Here is a 27,682-nt window from a genome sequence, read left to right on the forward strand (position 1 = left end):
AAAAAATGGTTTCCTTTGATGATTGTACCGAACGCTTTGGGTATTTTATATTTCATGTGATATTCGTGTGATATTCGTACGTGTTTGTTTTCTAGTTTCTCGTGAATGCGTGAGGATTCGTAATTTATCGATTACCTTTTCGCGCTGGTAATGATTATTGATATTTGTATTATGAACGATGGGAAACTTGTTTGCGCAGCCGTTTTGTTTGAACTTATCAAACGAGTTATTTGCATGATGATCATCGGTACGATTGATTTGCATCGTTTGAAGCGCGCGAAGCGAAGCGGGAGTAGTATCGGCAGAGCGAAACCGTGGAAATGAAAAGTCTACGTTCTCTGGATTTTTTAATTGTATTCAAAGCGTACAGAGGTGTGCTGATTATTCGACTCGCGCGGTCTGTTCACAATTCGTCAGGTTTTGCGGGAACGTAAGAAAAAGGATCGCTTCTTTTCGCGTTACACGTTTGGACGCGACGATGAGGAGGTCAAAAGGTAAACTCTTTCCTCCGTTTCCATTCGGAATTTGGCGAACGTATCGAATTTTCATTGACACGTTCGAAAGTTTAGACGTATGCGTGTAAAATATGAAATCAATGTAGAAATATTATAAAAAGAATATCACTCGTTAAAAATCTTTCTTATCTCGTTTACTTATTCATAACCTGAGCCTAATAATTCGCTCACATCTGTATATATATATAATAGTACATATACCTTTTTTTTTCATCTAAATATTTATCACTATTCATATTTATATTATTAATATGTTCGATATACTTAATGGTATAGAAAATATAGTACTTTTCATATATATATATATATATATTTATATATTTCCTTTCAACAGTATATTACGTTGAACGTATCTAAATATTCCGTAACTTATTTTTAATAAAAAGAACAAAAAAGAAGAAAAAATAGAAAAAGGAGAAGAACACAGAATTAAAATGAAAAGAAAAGGTAATGAATGGTACGCATTCCTCTGGTCTCAGAATCCACCGACGACCGTATCAACGTTAAAATACAATGCTCAATTGTACAATCACAATTTAAGGTGCGCTATGCACGTAGAAACTAATTTGTGTCGGCTACGCGCGTGTAGATTACAATGAAAGGCTACAAGTAAAAAAATGTACCGAGTGTCCTAAAAAATATATATATATATATACATATAAAATATATATATATACACATACATACATATATATTTATATATACATATATATATATACATACATTTATATATATTTATATATATATATCTATATATATATATATACATACAGGTATATAAGACAAACGTAACGGGAAGAATTCGTATACAAAGAGAAGTATCCATCTCGAAGCCGCGCGCGCGCATACCAGGCATTAAATGTTTGATGTTCGTAATTCAAATAGATATTTATTCAAAAAACCAGTGTATTTCGTGACAAAACATATAACGTCAGTTACTGACGCAATGCTCATGACGTACTTCTCACTCACCCGATCGCACTCACACGGAATTCCTCCCTCTCTTGTGATTTATACACTTTTACTAGCTATACGTATATATATATACATGTATATATCTATATATATATATACATATACATACACACACACGCACACACATATGTATATATGCAATACATATATATATATACATACATACACTCATTTATATGTATAATTATATATATATATAATTTTTTTTTTTCTGTATGTTTTCTGTAGAATATTTAATATTTTCTATTTTCCATCATTTTTTTTGTTTCTTGTTTCATCTCGTAGATGTACAATGTACCATTGTAACGTTAAAACTATGTTCGATAGTCTAATTACATATACAGTATGTGATATGGGCGCCTAGCCACTGTTACAGCTATGCGGCACGTGGTTTCCCACACACCCCGAGTGTCTGTGACGAGCGAACCGCGCTGGGACTCCCCTTTAACGTCTCGCGAAGATAGCTCTCTCATCGGGCAAAGACTTTCGCGTAGTTCCGTTTAACCCTTCGCACTATCGGGTCACCTCTGCTGTCAATACTATTCATAACACAATTTCCAAAGAAAATATCTATATTCTCACGTTACACGTTTCGTGAACAATCGTTAATGAAAGTCTAAACTTCGAACGACTACTAATTCCTTCGTACCAAACAAGAGACAACACCAGAGGAACTCGAACAATTCTAGTGCAAAGGGTTAACATTCGTTCGCATTCAGCGATTTCCCTTCTAGAAAAATATTTATCGGGAACAAGATTCGATGATCCGCAAGATGGCGCGGATATGGGCCCTATTTCTTAACCCTTTGCCGTACGACTGTCTCGTTATCGAGAGTACAAGGAAGCGATTGTTCATTGTAATTGTCCATTTAGTTCAAAGATAAAACATCGTCAATAGTCTTTCGCATTTTACAGCTACATCCGAATAACATTTTTCTTTAAATTCTCTTCATTTAATGTTCCACGGTGAAGCTAATCGATTGCACGGCAAGGGGTCAAAGGGGAAAGACCCGCGGGGTCCGCTCGCGATTGAATTTGTCCGGTGAACGGACTCGCAACCTTTCGGGCTCGCTCCTCGACTTCGTCGCGTGTCCGCTCGTGAAGAGTTGCACGACCGTCCCGTGAACCGGAAGCGACCGGCTGCTCATCACTTCCCTCCTCGCCAATATGATTCCCTCTTGTCTTTCGGTACAATGTTCGTAACGTGCACACGAGAAGGAGAATGGAGACAGAAGGATAGAGAGAGAGAGAGAGAGAGAGAGAGATAGAGAAAGGGAGGACGGGGTAAGGTTGGCTGAGAAGGAGGGAGAGAGGGAGAGCAGGAGTAATGTGTTATCGTGTCGGGACTGATTCCCGACGAGGTCCATGTTGTTCCGTTGAACATGCGATACCAGGCAATTACGAGAGTCGGTAGAAAATCGTGGTTCGTTAAGATCGGCGTCCGCGGTTCACAGTTTTGCTCGTCCGACATCCGATGCGCGCGAACGTTTTCTTAAAGCTTAAACGCGAGATACAGCCGCGCGTGTAGAGTTCGTACAGTTCCGAAAGGGTAAAAGTTGCGCATCGTCGTTCCGAGGTGAAAAATAGTGGATTACTTTACTTTTCTGCTTTTGGTCGATTTTGTAACTAGCCCCATATCTTTTGATTCGAAATCTCCGCGGGTAAGCATTTGAATCCTTCTTAATTAATAATCGTAATGACAATCATAAAAGGGACGCTCGAGTCCGTAAGCCTCTATATATAGCAACGTACATATATGTATATATATTAATTAACGCACGATAGTTATTCTCGTGTTTATTCCCTCCTCTTCCGATGGTTTCGGCTTATTCGATTCCGAGAGCCACGTCGATGACAGCGGAATGCCGAGCCGCGCTAGGCGCGAAGCATCTTCAACTGGGCAAACGCGGAACGAAAATTCAATGGCGATTCGTTGGAAGTGTCATTGATCGAATAACTGTGCAACAGAGCTTGACGCGTTCCTCGGTGAGAGCTCGTAAGGATCCGTTACGGTAATTAAAACTTGTAGAAACAGCAGTGCGAGAAACAATGTCTGGCTCGTGTAAAAATAGATTAAAATCGAGATTGAAGTGTAAAATCTTCTTAAACGATAGTTCGAACCGGTGATCGGGATAGACTCGAGAACGCCGCTCGTGTCATCAGTTACTCGATCGTGCGGTCAGTTCCGAATTACTGCTAGGAGTCGCGTTCCTTTTGTTTCCTTTTCGAATATTCGAGAATCATATTTCGCTAAATTATACTTTACGATTGCACCAACAAAGAGTATAATCTACATCTGTCATTCCCTTTTCCCTAACAATAGTTTTTTTTTTTTCACCGCCGTCGTCGTGTACATTAAATTCATCGTACTCGTATTTATTCACAAAATCAACGAGAAATCATTCTCCGCATGATACACGGGAAGAAGAAATAGGGAAAAAGGAAAGCCTTGCTTTAAAAGGGTATCGTAAGGCACATTTTCAACACGTCCCAAGTCTCTCAAGTTTTCCAAGCGAGGGGTTGCGTTTTACGGGATCGAAGTCGGGATGCGATTCGAGAGATCGGCTACCATAAACCCACGCAGTTCTCGAGAAAAGTAGTGGCCAAGTATTAAAACAGAAAAGCGCAAAAAAAAAGAAGAAGAAGAAGAGAAGTACAATGAAAAAGAAAAACCAAAGTCGTCGCGGTATACACAAAAAGAGTCTTCCAGCGAACGAAAAAGCCACGTAAAAAAAGGGAAATGTACAAGTACATTTATACATTGATCGATCTGTGTGCAGTAAGTGTACTGAATACGCGATCCGCGTAGCGTCCAATTCGGTTCTCGGCTCTCCTCCGGCGGTAACGGAAACAACATTGCCGTCCCAACAATCTCGCGATCGACAATTGTCGCGCGACGCGTTTGTTTGCGCGTCCGACGGTGGTTCCGTTACTTCTCAACAAACAGCCCACTACTCTTCTCTGGTAGCGACGGGAAACAACGTTTAGATATTGCAATAAATATGGTATAGCGAAAGCTCGACGATGCATGCGCTCCGTTAGAACCTGGCTCTGATGTAAACAGCGGAGGCATCGTGTTCTCCGTAACCAAGGCGTTTAGCGTGCTTGTAAACTTCGTTCGCCGCGGCGGCTAGCGGCAACGGCTGCTCCAGCTGGTCGCTCATACCTAAAGAGAGTCTTAAGTCTTTTTGCATGTGCTGCAGTGGTAACTGCGTTGGGAAACCGCCCTCGATGATGGCTAAAAAGGAAAAAGGCCTTGAGTATCTTCGTCACTAGGCGACTCGCTTGAATTATTAACACTATACCGTCCGGCAGCACTTTAGTTTGCATTCTGTTGGTGTCTCGTTTAGCACTAGGTTTAGAACGCAAATTGACGCATACTGGATTTTAGAAATATTTTGAAAATGTTTACGCCGATTCTGATTGATCACACTGACATGTACCCCAATTACTTACTATTCAATCTTCAGTTTCCCCAATCTAAGTAAACGAGCATCAATTCTTTTAGGTGTTAGGTGACAATAAGTTACACAAACAAGTTTTTGTTGACAAGTAATCCGAATTAGTGCTGCCGCCAAATTTTTACGAGACGTGGACGGCAGAGTGTTAGAGACTGAGTGACACGATACCTTTTCCTTTGTCGAGGATCGCGGGGCAAGCCAATGATGTCAACTCCAACACCTCTAGTACGTCTTTCTGTTGAAGACCAGCGCGATCCGCTAGCGCCATGCTCTCGGCTAGGCCGGCCAGAGTGACGCCAGCCATCAGTTGAAGCACAAGGTTCATTTTGGAAGCGTTCCCCACCTCGCCTAGGTAAAAGCTGTTCTTCCCCATTGCCTCGAAGCAAGACTGACACTCGTCGAACAACGCTCTGTCCCCGGCCGCGAGGATCACCAGTGTACCCTCTTGCGCCTGTGTTTTGCTACCCTGTACCTGGGCCTCCAAGTAACGACCGCCTTTCGCGGTTATCGCCTCGGCGATGTCCTGCGACGTCTCCGCGTCTATGCCCGTCATCTCCACGTATCCCTTCTCTGGGGATATCTCTGTCAGGACTCCGCAGTTCCCGAAGACCATCTAGAAAAATTCACGTGTCAATTATATGTGTATGAAATATTGCGTGCAACACGGATTAACCCTTTGCGGACGAAGACTCTTTAACCCTTTGCACTCGAGCAAGTGATTTGAAACAAGAAAACTGTAAACTTTGATATTTAATATTAAACTTCGTATAATGCATCAATGAAATATTAAAAATAATTCTCTTCCTGAATGCATGTGAGATTTCTTAACTCGATTTAAGAAAATGTCATCTGTGTCTCATTAGAAAATATTGAATATTTCCGGGGAAAACTTCTGGAGTAAAGGGTTAAAGTACACGAAGCTTGCAACATTGGAAAATTATACATTGAATGCTTAAATAATAATAAAAAAAGGGAACTATACTGATCACTCGCCATTCAAGTAATCAAGTCATTCGTTTGCGACTTAGTATTCCAAATATGAAAATTTCCTCTGATCGAAATGTCGCCATTCGTCCGCAAAGGGTTGAAGAGGAGCATTATGTTTATACTCACATCTTTGGCAGCTTGAGGATCAGCCACGCAGGAGAATGTAATGTCGGCGGCGAGCACAACATCTGACGGAGTTAAACCCTGTTCTGCCCCTGCTTTCACGAAGTCTGCACACTGCAAAGAAGACGTTAACAATGAACTTGACCTTTTATTGAATTATCGTCGACAGGATACCTGTAAAAAAGTGCCTTAACGCTAGTGCTACCAGACGGGTGAAAATGACCAATTCCTAATTTCTTATTTTACAATTACTGTGAAACTTTACTGAAATGTTGATCCCCAAGGGACCTACAGAAAACGTAGTGTTTAGAGATAACCCTTTGCACTCTGTAGGCTTCAATATGACACCATTTATAGTATTAAATATTTTAATGAACAAATCTATTTTACTTCAATATTTCTCAAATTGATGCATTATATGAAGTATAATATTAACACGTTGAATACCATGGGGGTCACCAGTGACTCCAATCAAATCAGATTACTATAGTTCATTCAATTAAAAAACGATTATTTGGAAACATTTCTATATTATAAACAACGCTACCTAATGACATTCGGCTACACGAACGTGCAATAACAATAATAATACAATTCAATCAAATGGCTTAATAATACAATTTTTCTGTTTTGTGTAGTTTTCTCTATGGAATCGTGGCATTCAACGTGTTAATTATCAAATTTTAGTTTTACTGTATGAATTACGTGTCAAGTGCAAAGGGTTAATTATAGATACAGTTGCCTACAAATTACAAAATTACAGATTCATTTAGCTTCATTCTTCTCAATACTTTAGATTCATCGAATCGAATAAAATATTCGAAACAATAATCGAAACGAACGCTGGTAGCGAACGGTTGAATCATCAGTTACGGTACTGCCCAGTCCAGTTTCGGCATCGTGGCGTCATCGCGCGGCGCGACGCGGTACCACGGAAGTCATCCGGGAACGGCGGCGCCGGCAGATGACGCCAGGACGCGCCACACGCCATTCGCGCCGCCATTCTCGTCACGTACGCTGTCCCCCAACGGCTTCCACGCTAAACGTTCCCAGCCTCGGTTGCCACATCAGCAAACGACGCCATTGTATCGTCTGAAAATATTTCCCCGCAATACCGCCGAAAGGTGTATCTCACCTATCCACCGCCGCCGCTCGAAGGGCTCGAACTTGTTCGGTTCTATTTACGGTTCAACGAGCGAAGCGAATGCACGTAACGTACTTCGATGACATTCTAGAAACTTCCACGGTGCCCGACGCGAACGTTAAACAGTGGGGAGTGGTTAACGCTGAAACGACCGAGCATTTTACGAGACTGCATGCTCCGCGAATTCGACATAGCGGATTTTAAGCTGTCCCCGACCAATGATACACACTGGCCGAAAAGACAATCGTCTAAACTGAGCACCGCTGCTATCAGCAATTTTATTCAATCCCGAACGTCCGCGACTACCTGATATCTATTTTCATTTTCAAGTCCGACTCTCTCGAGTAAAATCGATGCGGCGTTTTGCAAATGTGTAATGGCGTCGTTCGCGCTGCGTTCTTCGCAGAGATTTTTCACGAACGTCGAGGATATTCTCGAAGCATCTGATTCCCTCGAATCGGTAAAAATTCGAATTCCACCGTGGAAATTATATCCGTAGCGATACGGATCGAGAGTAGTCTTATTGTATAGTAAATTACTCAGAATCATTTTTACTTTTCACTTGTACGTTTATGTTGTCCATTTTAGGAGAATCAACCGGTTAACGGGCGAAGATTTACGAGCATTAGCCACGATCCCTAAACACATTATTGTAATGCCGCTGACTGCGTGTTTTACTGCCGGGATCGTGACGAATCAACGTGCCCGTTAAGCGTCGGTCAACAACGAGACGGAACGGGACGAGACGGAGCCGTATTGTTTCGGTCAATAAACAAGCTTTTTATCTCTGCAACCGAGCGACGCCGATACCATCGCGATTTTCGTGTTTACCGATCGGAAGGGGGGCGCCGTAGACGGACTGTCCGATCGCGTTCGGTAACCAAATAACGTCGCGACCGGAAATCAATGGAAAAATTGATTCGCCTCGACTTCTATTGTTCCGTTGCACGTGCGCGCGGGTAATCGAGCAGGAAGTATACATCGATCGTGTTCCTGACCTGTATTATTCCGCGCGTACGATTTATTTGGACGAATATTACGGGGGTATTCTCCCATTCATTCGCGAGCCGTGCTTTATCGAATGGCACACCTGGAGGAAACGGGATGACACCGGGTTGCGTAGAGACATTCGAACGGTTCCGTGTTATTTGCCCTTTGCACTCGGGAGGCGACTCTCACCGCTTGGTTTGATACAGTGGAATAAAGTTTGATGTTTAACCCCTTGCCCTACGAGTGGGACTTGTGAAGATTTTCAAGATGATTCAACAAATATATATATATATATATATTAGTTCATTCGAATTCAAAGTAAATATTATTCCTAATCAACTATTATACTTAAAAGAAAATATAGGCGTAACATATGCTTGGAATCTTTCTCTTTTTCCAATAAATTATTAATCGACCTAACCAAGAATCGTGAAGATTTTCAAGATGATTCGACAAATATATATATATTACTCAGTTAATTCGAATTCAAAGTAAGTATTATTCCTAATCAACTATTATACTTAGAAGGAAATATAGGCGTAACATATGCTTAGAATTTTTCTCTTTTTCCAATAGATTATTAATGACAAAGTCGAGAAAATTATTAATGACAGAGTTGAGAAAGAAATCATAGGCCAAGGGATTAATACTAAACTTTGTATTGTAGACGATTCGCCCTTTTGCTTGTCGATCAAGGGGACCACCATGTACTGGGTCACGTACGCCCTTCGTCTGAAGAGTTTTCCTTTTTAGAAAAGCAGTTGGAGAAAAGCAGTTAGTCGCCATTCCTCGTTAGAGCCACATCGCGTAATAAATATATTTAACCTGACTACGGACTTAGTTTTTATTTTACTAACCCTACAGTATAATGCGTCATTCTATGAACCAAGAGCACTCCGGAAACGGTTAATCCTTTGTTTGTTGTCAAACAGAAGGTGTAAAGTCACCTTTACTCGTAAACAAGGTAAGGTCACTTAAACCTCACTGTTTCTGGAGACGTTTCGAACTATTCCCAGCTGGCACAAAGAAAAATTGCCAGAGACTTGCGAAGTTTGCACGCGTGACAGAGCAGTATTCGATTGTTTACAGTTACAGAGAGTGAAGGATACAATTTGAATATATTAAGTTTTATGTACTGTTCATTGGACTGGTATGCAAAGAATGTCGAGCGTTTATTTGACTTCTCTCTCTCTCCTTTTTTTTTACGATACACAGTTGGCAAGCAAATAAATTCGGTGTAAACGCAGCGGCGGCGGACTGTACCGGCGGCTGACCTTGAACCAACTTAACCGACTTGTGCGGCTTCCACGAGGGAGGAAATTCAACGGTTTCCAGGGACAAATGTAACCGTATATACGACGGAATTGTATTCCGTCTGCATCCAATATGCGCCCTGCTTTCCCGGGAACATGTGATGCTCAATAGTGTCACTCGCGGAACGCTTTGAGCGTCTTCCCCGCGCGAGTCACTTATGCAATTCGACGGTTACTCCATTCTGGGCTGCTTCGTTTCGAAGTTATCAATTTTGAGAATTCAGTCGCCGAATGGGGAAGAGTGGAAAGTACAGTGCTTTGATCTTCCTCGAGTCACTTATGCAATTCGACGGTTACTAAATTCTGAGCTGCTTCGTTTCGAAGTTATCAATTTTGAGAATTCAGTCGCCGAATGGGAAAGAGTGGAAAGTAGAGATGTTTAAAAAAATATACCCTTGTGGATGTATTAACCCTTTGCACTCGAGATTTTTCATTGAAGATATTCAATACTTTCTGAGTAGATATTAACGATATTTTTCGCAATTGATACAATTGATTGTCTTCTATAAATTAAGAGACAGAACTATTTCACTTCGATGTTTTATGTGCTGATACATTACACAAGGTTTAATATTGAATTGAAAATTTTATAAGTTTGCTGCGTCGAATCAGCTGGCGACTGTAAGCCCCTCGAGTGCAAAGGGTTAATAATTTATCGGCCAACGAAGCACCTAATTACATGGTTCGTCATTTATAATACTACGTCCACCTCGAGATCTCGCAGAGTTCTGGAATATTCCCTTTAGACTCTTGTTCAAATCTTGCAGCACTGGACGTTACACGAATTTCTAATATTTTTAACCATTTGTTTAACCCTTTGAACTCTGTAAATCTCTGTGAATCTCAAAAAAGCTACCCTAAGATTATCAAACTTTCAACATAGCGAAATGTGGTACTCAGAAGGAAAATAGAAGGTTTAATAAATGTTGTAACACTGTTAATTTTCATCGTGGATGATGTAACATTAGCTAGATTAGTTAGTAAAATTATATATGGTACGCCAATTTCTGTAGGAAAATATTTTTAAGGGATACATGGCTATGATGGTGGTTACAGAGCAGCGAGAACATAAAGGAACAATATTGAAATATATAAAAGTTACCAAACACTTGAGTATAATATACTGAATATATAATATAATATATTGAATATAATAATACAAATAAATTAATATTGTGAGAATGGATGTATTTGAGTGTGAGAATAGATATATTGATGAGTGACGAATGTGTGCAATAGATTTTGAATAAATGTTGAAAGCATTGGAATATTCTAAACTAATTTTCTCTATATCGATTTTTACGTTAATAACGTTCGTTTTCTATGAATCCAGAATATTCCAAATATACGTGCAGTTAATGCACGGTAATGAAATGTTCTAGAAAGCGTGCGAGCGAGACAAGAGCATCTTATTGTGAGTTGTCACGAAATAATTATAGTTTCAACGGAAATTCTCTTTCTCCTATATTTTATCAAAAAAATCAAACCGAGAAATTTCACGGAATTTCACGGAACGTGCTACCAGATGATACGCAAAGATGTTCCTAAAAGCAGCACTCTCGTTTCACTTTTCACTGCAGGGAACGTTTCGTTCGAGAGAAATTGTCGTACGTTAGGGAACAGCGAGCAAACATTGCGACTTGGTTTCAAGTGTTTTCTTCGCGGTGGCTCGAAGAATTTCTATTACGCGGAGCAGGGGCTACGAGCTAAGCGCGGGACGGTGTCTAATTGCCTGAAGAATTTTCACTGTTCGCGTCGCTGGAACGCACGGTTGTGCATTTTAGGTAACAACAGCGTGTGCCACGCGCAACCGTACATAGGCAGGAAGCGTTCGCTATTCCGCGCGCCGTGTGCGCCGGCGATTCTAACCCACGTAACACGTGGGTGGGATCAGTGAACACGCTGAACGACGGAGAGCCGGCAGGTTAGCGTTTTGTTTAACCCTCGCATTGTGTTCACGTAATTGCAACACTTACACGCCGCTCGCGTAACAGGCACAGAATTATAGGAAACTTAGGGAGACGATTTAACCGTTTCACGTTGGAAAATATATTGGAAGGTCGATGGAATTTATGTGTTAACCCTTTGTATTCGAGAATATTCTTCAGTGTGAACTTTCGTTATTTTTTTAGGGAATATTAATAATATTTGGAACTTGCAAGAAGATCTTGCATAAATTTAGAAACAGAATTGTTTTATGTGACAGTCGAATCGGTGTAGTAATTTATATTTAACCCTTTGCACTCGAGAATATTTTTCAGTATGAACTTTCATCATTTTCTGATGGAATCTTAACCCTTTGAGATTGATACAGCAAAACTGTGAAGTTGAATATTTAGTATATTATATTAAACTTTGTGAAATATTTAAATAAAATAGCTTCGTCAATTTATCCGTGTATTATCGTTAAATTAGTTTCAAACAATGTCGTCTATATCTCGTCGGAGAATGTTGAATATTTCTAGTGCAAAACTTTCGAGGTCAAAGGGCTAACAGTATTATTGGAACTCACGTAGAGAAACATCTTGCATAAATTCAGGGGCAGAATTTATTTCTATGCTTCTCTGATCCCTTATTAATCCTTTCATATTGAATTTTCAATTTTATAATTTTACCAGTAAAGGTAACATTTCAATGACTCCCAAACATTTTTGAATAAATAAATAGAGCGTCATATCAAGCTGCAATTGAATGAGCTAACTTGAAACTGAGTGAACTTCAAACTGAGAAACCAAGAGCACTTCGGACCGCAAAGGTTTAAACTAAAAATATTGCAGGTTATTCTTGTCAAGCGACGACCAGTAACGTTTAATAGAAATAAAATTTTCAAGCGCAAGATGTTCAAAGCCGGTTTCACAAGCCGGTCGCAGGCACGCGTGGGAATCCCAATTTAGTTGATGCTGTCCTCGTATATTCGTGCGTCGTTCCTTTTTTCACCCTCGAAGAAAAAAAGAACTGGGACATCCGGACACGGATCCACACACGTGTGGACGCGTCTATCTCCGGGAAAGAGCTAGAACGAGCGGAATGGGATGCTTAGGTGAAACAGATACAGGAATTTACGCGGAATCAACGAGTGCCTAGCGGAAGTGCTTCCGGGTGTCGGAGAGCTGCGATCCGGAAACGGGTCATGGTCAATCCTCTTTTGTGCTTTGGCTTTTCGGCGAGACGTGAAGTGGTTAATACAGTTCGGAAGGGCGAATCTTCAAGTACTATCTCTATACTTGCGTGGAATTGCATTTGAAAGATCCTTGGGCGTTTAGAATTGTCCAGTTTTGAGTTCTTGGGTAATTAGAGTTTCAAATTTGTTGGGTTTTAGTTCTTGGATAATTAGGGTTTCGAATTTGTTCATTTTTAGTGCTTAGATAATTGAAGTTTCAAATTTTTTAGTCTTTAGTTCTTAGATAACTAAAGTTTAAAATTTATTAGTCTTTAGTTCTTAGATACTTGGAGTTTCAAATTTGTTAGTCTTTAGTCCTTAGATAACTAGAGTTCCAAATTTGTTAGTCTTTAGTTCTTAGATAACTAGAGTTTAAAATTCATTAGTCTCTAGTTCTTAGATAACTAGGGTTTAAAACTTAGTTCCTACTTCCACTATGGCTAAATCTCTACTTGTTCCTTTGTAACCAAGTTTACTATTCACAGTATTAATACAACTGATTTCAAATACAAGCAATTAACTTCTAAATCCAAAACATTACTTTCCAATACACAAATGTCATCATCACTAATAACCTTTTCTATCGATAACATTCAAGACTTGCAAATAAAAAGAATGACTAAATGAATGAAAAGGCTAAATGAATTAAAATCTCTTCGTTCCTTATTAATTAATTCTAATAATAATCTCTGTAGAGGGAAATCTAGGGCAACGTGAAACGTGTTAGCCAACACAGTCAGAAAACCGTATCGAGATAAAGTTAACAAAGTATGCGGGTCCGCTAGCTACGCTCCTGTAAACGTCGGATCGCTTTCCTACGACGGAAAGGAGGTGATTCCCCGCGCGAAAGTAAGTAATAAATATTCCACGAAAATTGGCAGCGAGACGTTATTTGCTATACACGAATTTATCGGTTCCCGACACCGTGAACCTCACGAGACACGATCGAATGAACGGTTCCACTGAAATTCGAGTTTCCTGTTTCATCGTCATGCTAATGGGACTCGTAATAAGAAACATCAATTTGTATACAACTTCGGATCTGGTGAATTAGCTCGTAAAGAGATGTATCTGCGTTAACACTAGATTTACGGACATTTATTGTACAGCTTATTCGTTCATTTAGATTTTGAAAATTGTAGATGTAGAAATAGACAATAGGATTCATATTCGTAATTGGATCAACGAAAACAGATTGAAACGTTTACCAAATATTGTTTAAAAAATGCAATATCCGTCGAATTGACGGGTTCGGTAAACCTAGTGTTAACGCATTGCGTACCGGTTAATTCTTAGAAAACTGGCTAATTTCTCGATGAGGACAGCTTATTATAAGTTCGTGAAGTATCACTATATGAAAAATATTCAAATATCTTATCTCATAAGTATCAAACAAGTTCTAATAAAATTTAATATTTCTTTAAATGGTGTGGTAGTTCGCTAAATTACAAAAATAGGTTTAAATGAAAACGAGATTTCTCGTTTCCGGTACGCAATGTATTAACACTAGATTCACGGACGTTTATTCTATACTTTATTCTATTGTTCTTAGAAAACTACGCGTTCAAGGTCGACTTAAACTATTACTAAGTATTGTTTAAAAAATTCAATCGAATTGATGGGTTCGGTAAATCGAGCGTTACAAGTCCGCAGTGTATCTACTTACTTCCGAGACTCGTGCTCGCTGAAAGTAGAAAAGGTGAACGATGAACAGACACGTCAGCCGAGTCTTCCTATTCAACGTTACGCGGTGCCCGGCGAACGTTCGCATTCGATTCTCTGGGAAACGTGACCTCGCGTCGCGTATTCGTACGAATATTGGGAACAGCTCGCGGCCAGTTCGCTGACTTCATTAACACTCCGCCACGTCACCCGGATTTCGTTGGGTATATGAGATACAAGAAAGATAGTGGAGCAATTAACACTAGAACTACCGAGCATTTAAAAAATGCTCTATAAAAATTGTAACCATAGATTATTTCCAGTTTCTTCAGACATTCATTATAGTACTGTAGTGAAACTATTTATTTTTAAAATCATTTCGAATATTCAATGCTTCGAAGATATTAATCATTGCTGAACAAAGAAATCGCAACCATTTTGACTGGTACGGTAGCTCTAGTGTTAAGAAGAATCCTGACTCTTCAGTTTCTGCTTAATAAGGAAAACTGTTCCGAGTACATGGGAATTTTGATGAGTGTTCACGTGGCAGTCAGAGTGTTAATAATCTAAAATAATCTTCAAAAGCAAAAATGCCCAACGTTCGTGTATCTTTAGTCTAAACAAAGTAGCAGTCAAAATGACTGGTTTCGATTATTTTGTTTCGCAATTATTAGTATCTTAAAAGCATTGAACATGCGAAATGATCTTAAAAATAAATAGCTTCACTAGAGTACTACAATGAATGTCTGAAGAAACCGAAAATAATCTATCGTTACAATTTTTATAAGAATTGCATATTAATCGTATTAAATGCACGATAGTTCTACCGTTAACGTTCAACTTTCCATGAAAAACGGCGTCACCCGAATTCGGCCGACGTGGCAGTCAAAGTAATTTTCATTTCGGCTGCAGCACGGTTTCAGGCACATCCTGTATTTGTCCCGTCGACAATGCGAACCAGTGGCGCCGGCACACACCAGCCGCAAGAGGAGGCGGATGTAGATTCGCGCGGGCCGTGGTAGAGGGGCTGAGAGAGTATATCGACCTTTGCGGCGCGCAACGGCGAACGCGCGCGCGGAAACCGTTTAATAATATGAAATTTCTGATCGCCAAGTTCGCGCGATTGTTCAGCTTGTCGACGCTGAGCAATCAGGAAATGAAACACCGCCGCGGCTGCCCGGAGCGTGGGAATTCTCGATGGAAACCCGGTGATTTATCGGAATGCGAGAACGGGCTCCTTCGGAATCCTATGGAATCGCGAGCCTTCCGAATGTTTCTCGATCTTTCCCTCGATCGACAACCGATCGCCTCGTTACTCGGAGACGGTCGATGGAAAAGCGAACGATCGAGTCGCTTAGATCACTGTATCCTTTGATATTTAACACTGGAACTACCGAGCATTTAATACAATTAATATGCAATTCCTATAAAAATTGTAACAATTATTATTATCAATTGTAACAATTATTTTCAGTTTCTTCAGACATTCGGTATAGTACTCTAGTGGAACTAGAATAATAATAATAATAATAATAATAATAATAATAATAATAATAATAGATATAAGAAAGATATAAATATAAGATTTAATAATAATAATGTCCAGACATTAACACTAGAACTACCGAGCATTTAATACGATTAATAAGTAATTCCTATAAAAATTGCAACAATTATTTTTAGTTTCTTCAGACATTCGGTAGAGTACTCTAGTGAAACTATTTTTAAAATCATTTCGAACACTCAATGCTTCGAAGGTATCGATCGTTGCTGAAAAATATCGAAACCAGTCATCTTGACTGGTACGACGATTATTCAGAAATATTTCTATATTATAAGATGAATGTCTTCATCAATGTGTGATAGACATCATTGAGAATTTCGCGATAGAAACGTCTCGACGTTCGTGCCACGTTTTTCCAGCGGAAGTGGTTAACAAAGGGATTACAAAGTATATTCGAATCGTCTCCATTCTCATCTGAAAATAAGTTTCAGCGGCGAGACATCGAAAAACAAATTCAGCCGAGGATCTTTTATAAGCCTGAAAACACGTTAGAGCGATATATATTAGCTCGTAAGTTGTCGTTCCGTTGATCCCGCCCCGCGTAATTACTTTCCCCGGCTATCCCCGACAAGTTGCAATTTTCAAGGCAAAAAGAATAATATTGGGCCTCGGCCAAGACCGCGAGTGGTAAACAATCCGGCGAACGCGCGCGCGGGAACGATATCGAGGCGCGGATCGGAGGAGAGTAAATTCTGACGGAACGCGGATTACAGCTGAATCCTGCGGCGAGAAGGTAAAGAGCGGTGTTTTGTCTTCACGGAAGCTTTACGAGTTCCACTCGGGCAGACTACGCGGACGGGTCAATTTATAACTATTAATTCCTGCTAAAACCGCGGCAGATAACGCGGCGAGAATTTATCATGAGAGGAACGGTGAGAAGTTAAACAATTAATATAAAACAGCAGGGAACTGGTCTATTTTATCTCGATGATCGAGGAATTGTGTTGTTTATATATTTTATAACTGGACTAATTTGTTGCTGAATGTTACTGTTTGAATTATTGTATAATGGCTTTTGAAATAGTCCTCCGTTTTCGGGAGAAAATGAGTTTCAAGTTGGGAGAAGCTTGCTTATGTGGTACTGTTTGAATTATTGCACAATGACTTCTTTAATAGTCCTCCGTTTTCAGAGAAAAATGAGTTGTAAGTTTATATGTTATTGCAATTAAACGATTAGGAGAAACTTATATGGTACTATTTGAATGATTGTACAGTGGCTACTTTAATAGTCCTCTGTTCTAAAAAAAAATGAGTTTTAAGTTTATATATTATTGCAATAAGACGATTAGGAGCTTACTTATATGGTACTATTTGAATTATTCTACAATGACTTTTTTCAAATAAATTTATAATTTCAGAGAAAAATAATTTTTAAATTTATATGTTATTGCGATAAGACGATTAGGAGAAACTTATATGGTACTATTTGAATGATTGTACAATGACTGTTTCAACAGTCCTCCGTTTCCAGAAAAAAATGAGTTTTAAATTTATATATTACTGCAATAAGACAATTAAAAGAAGCTTACTATGACAACGTCTCTTTCCTTTAAATTATAATCTCCGAATCACTCTAAATCACCTATCTCCGAATCTCTTCGGAATAAAAGCACGTTACGCTGCAATCCGGGTAAGTTTCGGTATCCCCTAGACGCCCCGTATCGATTATCATAAGCAGACAGACAGGAACGGGCGGAAACTCGAGCGGAACTCAATTTGACCGAACTGCTGATGCAACGCGGGCAAGAACGGGCACGGGACACGAGAGCCCGAGGAAACCGAAGTGGGGGGAAGGGGTACGTTCAAGCGAGACCGGTAATTAGCTACTCGCGGGCTGCTTATAGCGGGATTCCTGCCGAAAGCTGTGACGCGATATAGTCCGGCGAGTTATTTTAAACCCGGTACGTGCCCCGAACGGATCCAGAAGTCACGGACAACAAATTAATCTCGGATAAACTGCAGCCTTATCCGACCGGGACGTTTTATTTCCGAGAATCAAGATACACGCGCGAAACCAGATAGCAAGTTTTCGGCGGTAATTAATATCGTTCGCTGGAAAAGTTGCTCTTTCCGGAGGAACCGGTAAACAGAGATAGAAATAGTTAACATTCTCTAACTAGACAAAGACGATGGTATCTTTAAATGAATTCAAAGAGAAATCACAGGTAAATTGAGAGACAAAGCTTTTTTGTCTATGTTTTATACATAGTTCAATATTAAATATCAAATTTTCTAATTTTCTGCGTCAAATCAAATGGCGACTGAAAGGCACCTCTCGAGGGTAAAGGGTTAATTTTATTCACCACTTTGAGCGCAAAACGAAATAAATCAACAAGACAATATACTGATACGTGACTTCAAAGTTACACGGGCCTACAGAGGGTTAACCCTTTGCGGACGAAGGTTGTTGAAAGTCAGATTCTGCTAAATTAAACATTCAATGCTTAAATCGTAGAGAACAATGAAACTGTGTACTGATTTCTTACTGTTCGAGTAGCTAACTCATTTCTTTGTAATTTGGTATTCCAAACATGGCAGTTTGATTCCGGCAAAATGCCGACGTTCGTCCGCAGAGGGTTAATCGATAAATCAAGGGACAAAAGTATTTTACCGTGAGCTTTCACATAATGACTCATCGTACAAAGTTCAACGTTAAACATGAAACTCTACAATCTCACCGTATCAACACAACTGAGAGTCAGCTCCCTAGTGCGAAGGGTTAATCGTTTGCACTCGAAAGTTGTTCGCTGGAAATGTTCGATATATTCTTATTTGACCTGGGTGGTTCTTTTTAAAATTGAGTAATGAATTAGGGAAGCAGACTATTGCATTTGAATATTTTAGACAGTGACATGTTGCATGAAGTTTGACGTTGAACGTGAAGTTTTATAATTTTCCTGTACTGAATTAAGCGGCTGAGAGTTGACTCTCCAGTGGAAAGGGTTAACCTTTGAATTCTGGAATGTGCGGGGGTTGAATACGCAACGGCTGCTAGCGATGACGTTCTATATTTGTGTAATAAACTTGTGAGTAATTATGCGATAGTCAATAAGCTTCAAGTTTTTAATGGAATTCTTGTGTTCCGGTGTTTGAAGATTCACATAGTGTTACCATTAAATGCGTCAGTTAAACGAAGTTAGTATCTTTCAACTGCCACTGGTCTTATTTACATTGCATTCTATTATACAATTATCAGTAGAAGTTGTTCTTGCCAAGCCAGGAGTGACACTGGCAAGGTCTGCCAAGCCCAATACCATAAGCTGCAGTCTACTGTTACATCTATCTCTGAAATTCTCTTTTCTACAACCTTTATTCTTTCAATAATTCTACTGTCATATCCAAAAATACATTCTTTTTTCTCGTATCCAGTTGAGAACTTCCTAAACAACCACAAGCACGTCCACAAGTACCAATTAACCCCTTGCCGTATTATTTACTTTTGCTAAGTGCAAAATATTTCCATCAGCAGTTTAGAAAAAACGCGAAGAAATTGTCCACAAAATTTTCATATTTGGAAGTCTAAGTCGTAAACAAATGATTTAATTACTCGAATGGCAAGAGATCAGCACGTAGCTTTTTATTTTTCTATTGTTCGAGTAACTGATATATAATTTAGCTTAATCTGTTGATGGTTTTGTATATTCCCGACAATCTTCGTCCTGGTAAACAAATTTTAGGGTCGGAACTACCCTCGACGGAAAGCAAGGCGAAAGGTAGCCGAAGGGGTCGCGGCGGTCCCTCGAGGCTCGTTGCACTTGGCGTTCGTTCGTACGTCCCTGATCGTGTCTATATGCGCGCCGGCCTAAAAATATTTCGTACACGCGACGGGGGATTAATTCGACCGTAGGTGTCGGCGGCATCACCGAAACGACTTTTGCAATCGATCGGCCCCGGCTCGAGCCAGACAGACGGAGAGCAAGACAGGTCCAACACAGTTAGATGACTCGATGTCTAGCGGAATGGCGCAGGGCAAAAAGTGTCTTCCCAGTTTGCAGTTTTACAGTTTCGATCGGCTGCGTGTAACTGTACCGACGAACAGTGAATTGCTGATGGAAAATATGAGGAACTAGGGAATAGCGACGGAAAACTGGATGGATATGAAAACTGATCGATCAGTTCCTCGGTTTAGGTATTAAGTGGTGTAGCGATACACTTGGAAGATGACTCGTGCGAATGGCTCAGGTGTCTATCCAGTTTGCAGTTTCGGTTGATTACACGTAACTGTACGAACAGTGAATTGATGGAAAATATGAGGTAGGAAATAGGAGCAGCAGAAAATTAGGCGAAGACACGAAAACTGATCGATCAGCTGAATTCCTTAGCATAGCTGTTGAGTGATCTAGCGATACACTTGTACACTTGGAAGATGACTCGTGTGAATGGCTCAGGTGTCTTTCCAGTTTGCAGTTTCGGTTGATTACACGTAACTGTAAGAACAGTGAATTGGAAAATATCAGGAACTAGAAAATAGGAGCAACAGAAAATTAGGTGAGGACACGGAAACTGATCGATCAGCTGAATTCCTTAGCATAGCTACCAAGTGACCTAGCAGTACGCTAGGAAGATGACTCGATGTCTAGCTGAATGGCTCGAGTGTCTTTTGAGATTACAGTTTCATAGTTTCGGTTGATTACCCATAACTGCATCAAAGAACAGCGAATTACCGCTGAAAGACATCAGGAATTAGAGAACAGAACTCCAGCAACCAAGTGATCTAGCAGTACACTTGGAAGACGACTCGATATCTGAACGTCTCAGGTGTCGTTCACAGTTTCAATTAATCGCACATCATCATCATATCAAAGAACATTGAGTTACCACTAAAGGACATCAGAAACTAGAAAACAGAACCATAAAACTGCCACGAAAACTGATCGATCAGCTTCCCCGGTTGACCTCCCAGCGCTCATTCGTACTTCCCATCAATCCCAAGGAAATTTTCAGTGGGAGCGATTAACCTTTCGAAAAATATCCGTCCCCCATTGACGAATGGCCGGCAAAGGCCAAGGCGACGAAGGACAAAAGCGAGCAAAGGAAGGACTCGTGCGCGCGCGCGCGCCCGGCCGCCGAGCCTGCGCCGTTCGCCGCGGTGGTACCGACACGTATAAATAAAGAGTGCTCGGATAGCGGCCGCGCGCGGTTGCCAGATCCAAGCAATATTGATCCGCGACGCTGGGAGACGGTCGGCAGCCGGGGGTCACGCGCCACGACGCGGCAACTCCGCCATGTTCCCAGCTGATCGAGCTCCACTCACGTCTGCCCCCGACGCTCGGTCGTGTCGCTTTCTCTCTGTCTAGCCGCCGCGGTTTTCTTTGCCTTCCCTCCTCTGCGCTCGCGTGCATTTCTCCCTCCTTTTTCATCTTTGTCTGTCGCTCTCTCCTTCTAGACGCCATGGTTTTCTTCGCGTTCTCTGCAGTTGCCACGCTCTGTCTCTTTCTCTTCAGCCATGCTTTTCTTTCTAGCCTGTCTTTAGCTACCTTTCTCTTTTACTTGCAACTGTCTTTCTCTGGGTTTCATCTAGCTTCATCTTTTCCTTCAATTTCCATTTTCTCTGTTCCTCTTCGTCCATTCCTCTTGCCCTCCCTAGCTACCGATTTCTTCGCGTTCGGTGCAGTTGCCACGTTGTCTCTTTCTCTTCAGCCATGCTTTTCCTTCTAGCTTGCCTTTAGCTACCTTTACATCTTTTACTCCGCAATTGTCTTTCTCTCTCTGGACTTCATCTATCTTCCTCTTTTCCTTCTAGCCTCTCTTTAGCTACCTTTCTATCTTTTACTCTACAACTGTCTTTCTCTCTCTGGGTCCCATCTATCTGTCTCTTTTCCTCTTTAGCCATGCTCTTCCTTCTAGCTTGCCTTTAGCTACCTTTCTATCTTTTACTTCTTAACTGTCTTTCTCTCTCTGGGTTTCATCTATCTTCTTTTCCTTCAATTTCCATTTTCTCTGTTCCTCGTCTATGCTTCTCTCTTCCTCTTCGTCCATTCTTCTTGCCCTCCTACCTACCGATTTCTTCGCGTTCGGTGCAGTTGCCATGTTCTGTCTCTCTTCCTCTTCAGCTATGCTTTTCCTTCTACCTTGCCTTTAGCTACCTTTCTCTTTTACTCCACAACTGTCTCTCTCTGGGTTTCATCCATCTTCTTTTCCTTCAATTTCCATTTTCTCTGTTCCTTGTCTATGCTTCTCTCTCCCTCTTCATCCATTCCTCTTGCCCTCCTTGCTACCGATGTCTCCTTCCCTCCTATGCACCTTTGTTCTCCCTCTCTCGCTCTTCTTCCCCCTTCTGGCTGATTCCTCGCTGCCTAGTTCCATTCACCGTCTTTCTTCCTCTGCGCCTCTGTCATCGGCAACTGGCAACCGACGCTTTATCGGCTGCCACGACCGCAGAGGCCTTTCCTTTCTTACATCGCTGGTTCCGTTTCGCCTCGAACGCGAGAACGCCGGCCGCCGCTTCCTTCCAGTCGTCCCGGACTCACGAACGGTATTACGTAATCAAGAAAGGCGTTTCGAACGACCGGCTCACGAATAATCGCGTTCCCTTTCGGCCAGGTAGCCCAGAGTCCCGAGATCTGCTTTCTATTCGTCACCTCTGCGTTGGCGTTTGTTCTGATTTTCGCGGCGATCCGTTTCTGTACTAGACTTTTTACCTTCTCAAGGTCAGGTCGACGTGAAAGGGGTCGACTAATGGAGACTCGAGACGATTTTGATGAATCCTCGCGGGGAATTTCTTGTCTGCTTCGTTTCTGCGCTGGCGTTCGCTCAAATCTCGTCTTTCGCGTTTCGTAATTGTGTTTTCGTGTACATTGTCTGCTTCTGCAAGGTCGGACGCTAAAGGGATTGGAAGATGGAGGTGCCAGACGATTTTGCGAAATTTCCCTGGGAAACTGGCTTTCCATTGGGTTAATGAAATTACTGTTATGAAAATTTATGGTTCTCGCGATATGCATCGAGGGTAATGGAGGAGGAATTCTTTTGGAGTTTGTTTTGCTGGGAAATTTGTGATTTCAGTGAGCTGCGGATTTTTATAGTCATTCTTACTGATGGAAGAGGTTGTACCAATATAACGATTCTTGATAATAAAATTATTTCTATGTATCTAAATGTACAAAGATCCACGGTCCGACCGGAAGAACAGCAACAAGAAACTCATTTGCAAGCGTTACAAGTTTACTCGCTAACGTCATTATCGAGAAGCGTTATCGTTGAGACCATTAGAAGTACATTACACGACGTCGACGTATTTTTCTCGGACGTCTGTTGGATCGTATAAATTCAGCTGTGCATATTCTAATCGTTTCTCTTCATTCTTATCGTTAATGAACGATTTCGCCTTTGATCGCTCTACTGTATGCATATTCAATGACAGCTGTATATTTTTTACTGTTTGACGTTAACATCCTTTTCAGATAATGCAATACCGAGCAGACATTCAGCGCTCACAAATTAGCCTTTTGTGATTTATCTTGTGGCATGTCAATGCTGAATATTCTTTGAGATCTTAATATCAATGTTGAAATATTCTTGTCGTTACATATTGATTTTCTTTTTTGTTATTTTTGAGTGGTGGAGTATTAGGTTGTGGAAGTATTAGGAATTAAATTGAGATCACTGTATCAATTCAAATATCAAAATATCAAAGTACTAAAATATTAAAATATTAAACTATCAAAATATCAAAATATCAAAATATCAAAATATCAAAATATCAAAATATCAAATTATCAAATAATGAAATTATCAAATTATCAAATCATGAAATTATCAAATTATCAAATTATCAAATTATCAAATTATCAAATTATCAAATTATCAAATTATCAAATTATCAAAATATCAAAATATCAAATTATCAAAATATCAAAATATCAAAATATCAAAATATAAAAATTCCAAAATATAAAATATTTTTCAGATAACAACATACTACTCATTTCTATAATTTCCAAGCGACAAATACCAAAATCCAGCTCGCAACGGCAAGAACCTCAAACAGTATTTTCATGCGAGAAAAATGGAGGGCGCAAAATACTTGCACGACCCTCCGCACGGTGATGATCCACTTGAGAGGACGAAAGAACGCAGTGTCCTTTAAAATAGCTCTCCCATCCCCTTTCTCCTCCCTGTCGACGTCGCAGCCCTCGCGACCCGCGCCTTTAGCTTTCCTAAAAACTGTGCGAGTGCCAACGCCGGTTACGTAACCCGGCTAAGGTATCTTTAGAATTGTTTGCCGATTAAAAAAACAATTTCCACGGCCTCGAGCACCGCTCGTCCAGGATATCAATGAAACGTTTACGCCGGCTCGGAATTGCAAATTCAGGGATCGCGGAAGTCGTGGGTCAGTCGACGACTCGTATAGAAACACGGTGACCGTACGCCGGCCTGTTTAATATTTCGAGTACCTTCGCGAGATTGTTCTATATGTCGAGAGAGACACACGACGTTCGATTTTATTCCAATCGATATGTATTTTTACCAGTCTCATTTATAACTATTCGTAGTATCATAGTCGTAACGTACGAGAATGATCGTACAAGTTCTCATATGTTTCTCAATTCAATGACTAATTATTTAAATAATTCAATTACTTGAATAAGTTACTAATAATTCTTTCGAGCTAACGAGCAACCGAGGATTCTTTCTAATATCACTTTTCAATATTACTAACCAAAGATCAAAGAATTAACCCTTTGAACTCTAGGCTCCAATATTGCAGCAGTTATAATATTAAACTACCCTAAAATTATTCGATTTTTCACACATCCAAATTTTCTATTAAGAAGGAAAATAGATCGATGGAATGTTGTAGCATTTTTCATTTTCACTAGAGATACCATAAAAATTAGTTGCAGTTGTTGATAAATTACAAAACTAGTAGTTTCCTATTTTTCTATTGTTCGAGTAACTGATATATAATTTAGCTTCATCTGCTTCATAAATATTACTCGATTCCTTTGAATTCAAATGACTTATTATTCTCCTGCTATCAATTATTACATTACGCAGCAAATATATACGTAGAACAGACCTAGGATTTTTCATCTTTTCTTTTAAATAACTTTAACATTATTACATAACACTACAACACATTTCAATATTATTTAAGATTTGTATAAAATTATCAAGCTCCATTTAAAGCATATCCATTTATATACCCAAGCGTCCATAAATATCCAAGTAGATAAATCTCAGAAAAGCTTAGACTTCTATATGCAAGCCTAGAATTCCATAAATAACAAAACATAATGGAAACAATAAAATAAAATGAAATCTAACGAAGATACACGAATTTCCAAGGGGTGTAACGAAGCAGAAAAGCGCGAGCACCGAGGCCCGATTAAATGCAATTTGTCCAAGCTCTGCAAATGCCATCAATCTCCTTAGACCGTTTCTTTTGCAAGGATTCCCCGTCTTCCTGTGCCCCATTTCTCGCGCACAGTATTACGAAACACCTGTTCGTCGATAATCCCGCGTTCGTTAACCATTCCGGTTTTCTTTCCGTTGAATTATCAATGACGGCCGGAGAGAGCACGGTACCCGGAAAAGCTTTCATCCCCTGTCGCCGCTCGATCGATTGCCGTCCGCTAGAACCGTACCTTTAACCCCTCGCGCCGCGAATTTTCGCAATCGCGCTCGATACAATGACGCTGTCGCTGATAATTCACCGGAAACAAAGAAGCCTTTCATCTCCGCCTACATCCAAGTTCACTTTAACCCTTCGCGGACGAATATCGACATCTCGGAGGGATGAAACGTTCATATTTCGAGGACTGAGTCGCTAAGGAATGGTCTAATTACTCGAACAGCTGGAGGTCAGCACGTGGTGTCTGTTTTTTTCTATTGTTTAACACTGAAACTAAGGAACGAGTCAAATTGATGCATGTCAAAATTTTGATTTCTCAAGTATTTAACCCTTTGAACTCTGTAGGCTCCATTGCACCAGTTATAATATAATTCGATTTTCCATACATCCAAATCTTCTACTGAGAAGGAAAATAAAAGATCGAAGGAATGTTATAGCATTTTTCATTTTCACCGAAGATACCATAAAAATTAGTTGCAGTTGCTGATAAATTACAAAACCGTCTGGAGTGCTAAGGGTTAAATTATGAAGACGTTGCAATCCTTGCAGTGCACTGTTACCAACTTCGTTACGTTATTAATGAATCGAAACTGAATTAATATTAATTCAGCTTCATCCGCGGAAGGTTTCGTATATTTCAAGGAATCTTCCTCCGCGAGGGGTTGAAAAGTGTTCCCGAAGGAATCCCGTGGAATAATCGAACGTCGACGATTGAACGATTCGGCGAATCTCGTCGACGAACGCGACGAGTCTCCGTTGTCGAACGATTACACGGGATTCCTGCACCTGGCGAGGGCAGAAGGGAGACGGGAAGTGGCTGGTCGCCGGGCATAATGGATTTAGGGGAGGGAAACCGGATGGTCCTGCCCCTACGGCTGCTCCCCTTGGCCATGACCCGACCGACGCGCAGCCCGGTGCAGCCGGAGAAACGGGGAAAATTGAGTTTTCGTGGCCTTCGCGCGCTACCTACGGAGAAGTTCGCCGATCAAGGTCGAGCCCAATCTCGTTAGCGTTGGGGCTCTCGAAAGGGACGAGGACTGTGAACCGTTTTTGCGCAGATTTCGGCTGGCCGTCGTTGATCCTTTGAATACTAATTTAACCCTTAGCACTCTAAGTTATCTAAGTTATATTTGAATACTGATTTAACCCTTAGCACTCTAAGTTATCTAAGTTATATTTGAATACTAATTTAACCCTTAGCTCTCTTTAAGTTATCTAAGTTATATGTGAATACTAATTTAACCCTTAACACTTTAAGTTATCTAAATTATATTTGAATACTGATTTAATCCTTAACACTCTAAGTTATCTAAGTTATATTTGAATACTGATTTAACCCTTAGCACTCTTAAATTTTTATAGTATTCCTAGCGAAAATGAAAAATGCTATAACATTCCTTTGGTCTTTTATTTTCCTTCTTAGTGGAAAATTTGGATGTGTGGAAAATCTAATAATTTTAGGGTAGTTTAATATTACAACTGGTGCAATATTGGAGCCTATAGGGTTCAAAGGGTTACTAGAACTATCGTACCAGTTTTGTTTCGGAATTATTATCTTAAAGGGAACTGAATATTTGAAATGAAGATAGTTTGACTTGAATACTGTAATGTCTGAAGAAACCGAAAATAATCTATTGCTACATCTTCGTTGGGGATTACATATTAATCGTGTTAAATATTTGGTAGTGTTAAGTAATCTCTAACCAGTTGTGGAACTGAATTTGAAAAATCTCTAGTATACATCGAACGAGTGTTATCGAGCATCGTTAAAAATAGAGAATCAATCATTCCTTTTGCAATTAACGAGCCGAGATCGAGTGTCGATCATTTCCTCCGATAATTATCTTTCAATTTACTTATCTGCAATAATTAATTTCCTTATCTTAACAGGAACGCTGCCATTAAAAAACCTGCTAAATCTTTCCGTCATTGTAGCATCAACGTTTTCTAACAAAACTTGACACAAAACGTGCGAAACACGCGAAACCTTCAACATATGAAGCTAAATTACATATAAATTGCTTAATTAATAAAAGAAAAGGAAACTGCGCTCTGGTCTCTTACTGTTCAATAAATTAAATCATTTGTTCGCGAGATATTTATTAATTTTCTACTGCACAGATTGCGTTATAATCACGAACAAAAATTCGGTCCATACAGGGTTAATATTTCATTATAAAACGGTGAACAAATCCAACGAAAGAACTGCCGAGC

The 27,682-nt window shown here is 40.2% G+C and overlaps 1 protein-coding gene and 1 long non-coding RNA gene across 3 annotated transcripts in view; one reads left to right on the top strand and one right to left on the bottom strand.

Moving 5' to 3' along the window:
* Positions 1-1,403: 1,403 nt before the first annotated feature.
* The window catches only part of Ndf (Nucleosome-destabilizing factor), a 65,338-nt gene continuing 39,059 nt past the window's right edge, over positions 1,404-27,682 (bottom strand). For both annotated transcript variants that reach the window (XM_031984061.2, XM_031984060.2), the window contains 3 exons: positions 6,065-6,175; positions 5,120-5,564; positions 1,404-4,728 (listed from right to left, as the gene is read on the bottom strand). In XM_031984061.2, the coding sequence (XP_031839921.1) occupies positions 4,529-4,728; positions 5,120-5,564; positions 6,065-6,175 (756 nt within the window). In that variant the 3' untranslated portion in view covers positions 1,404-4,528. The remainder of the gene's footprint in view (positions 4,729-5,119; positions 5,565-6,064; positions 6,176-27,682) is intronic.
* Positions 6,924-10,388, top strand: LOC143174589 (uncharacterized). The gene is made up of 4 exons (XR_012998752.1): positions 6,924-7,271; positions 7,794-8,686; positions 8,863-9,345; positions 9,411-10,388. It is a non-coding gene; the product is annotated as an uncharacterized LOC143174589 (long non-coding RNA).

The sequence above is a fragment of the Nomia melanderi genome, chromosome 6 (assembly GCF_051020985.1).
Source record: "Nomia melanderi isolate GNS246 chromosome 6, iyNomMela1, whole genome shotgun sequence".
Taxonomy (NCBI): Eukaryota; Metazoa; Arthropoda; class Insecta; order Hymenoptera; family Halictidae; genus Nomia; species Nomia melanderi.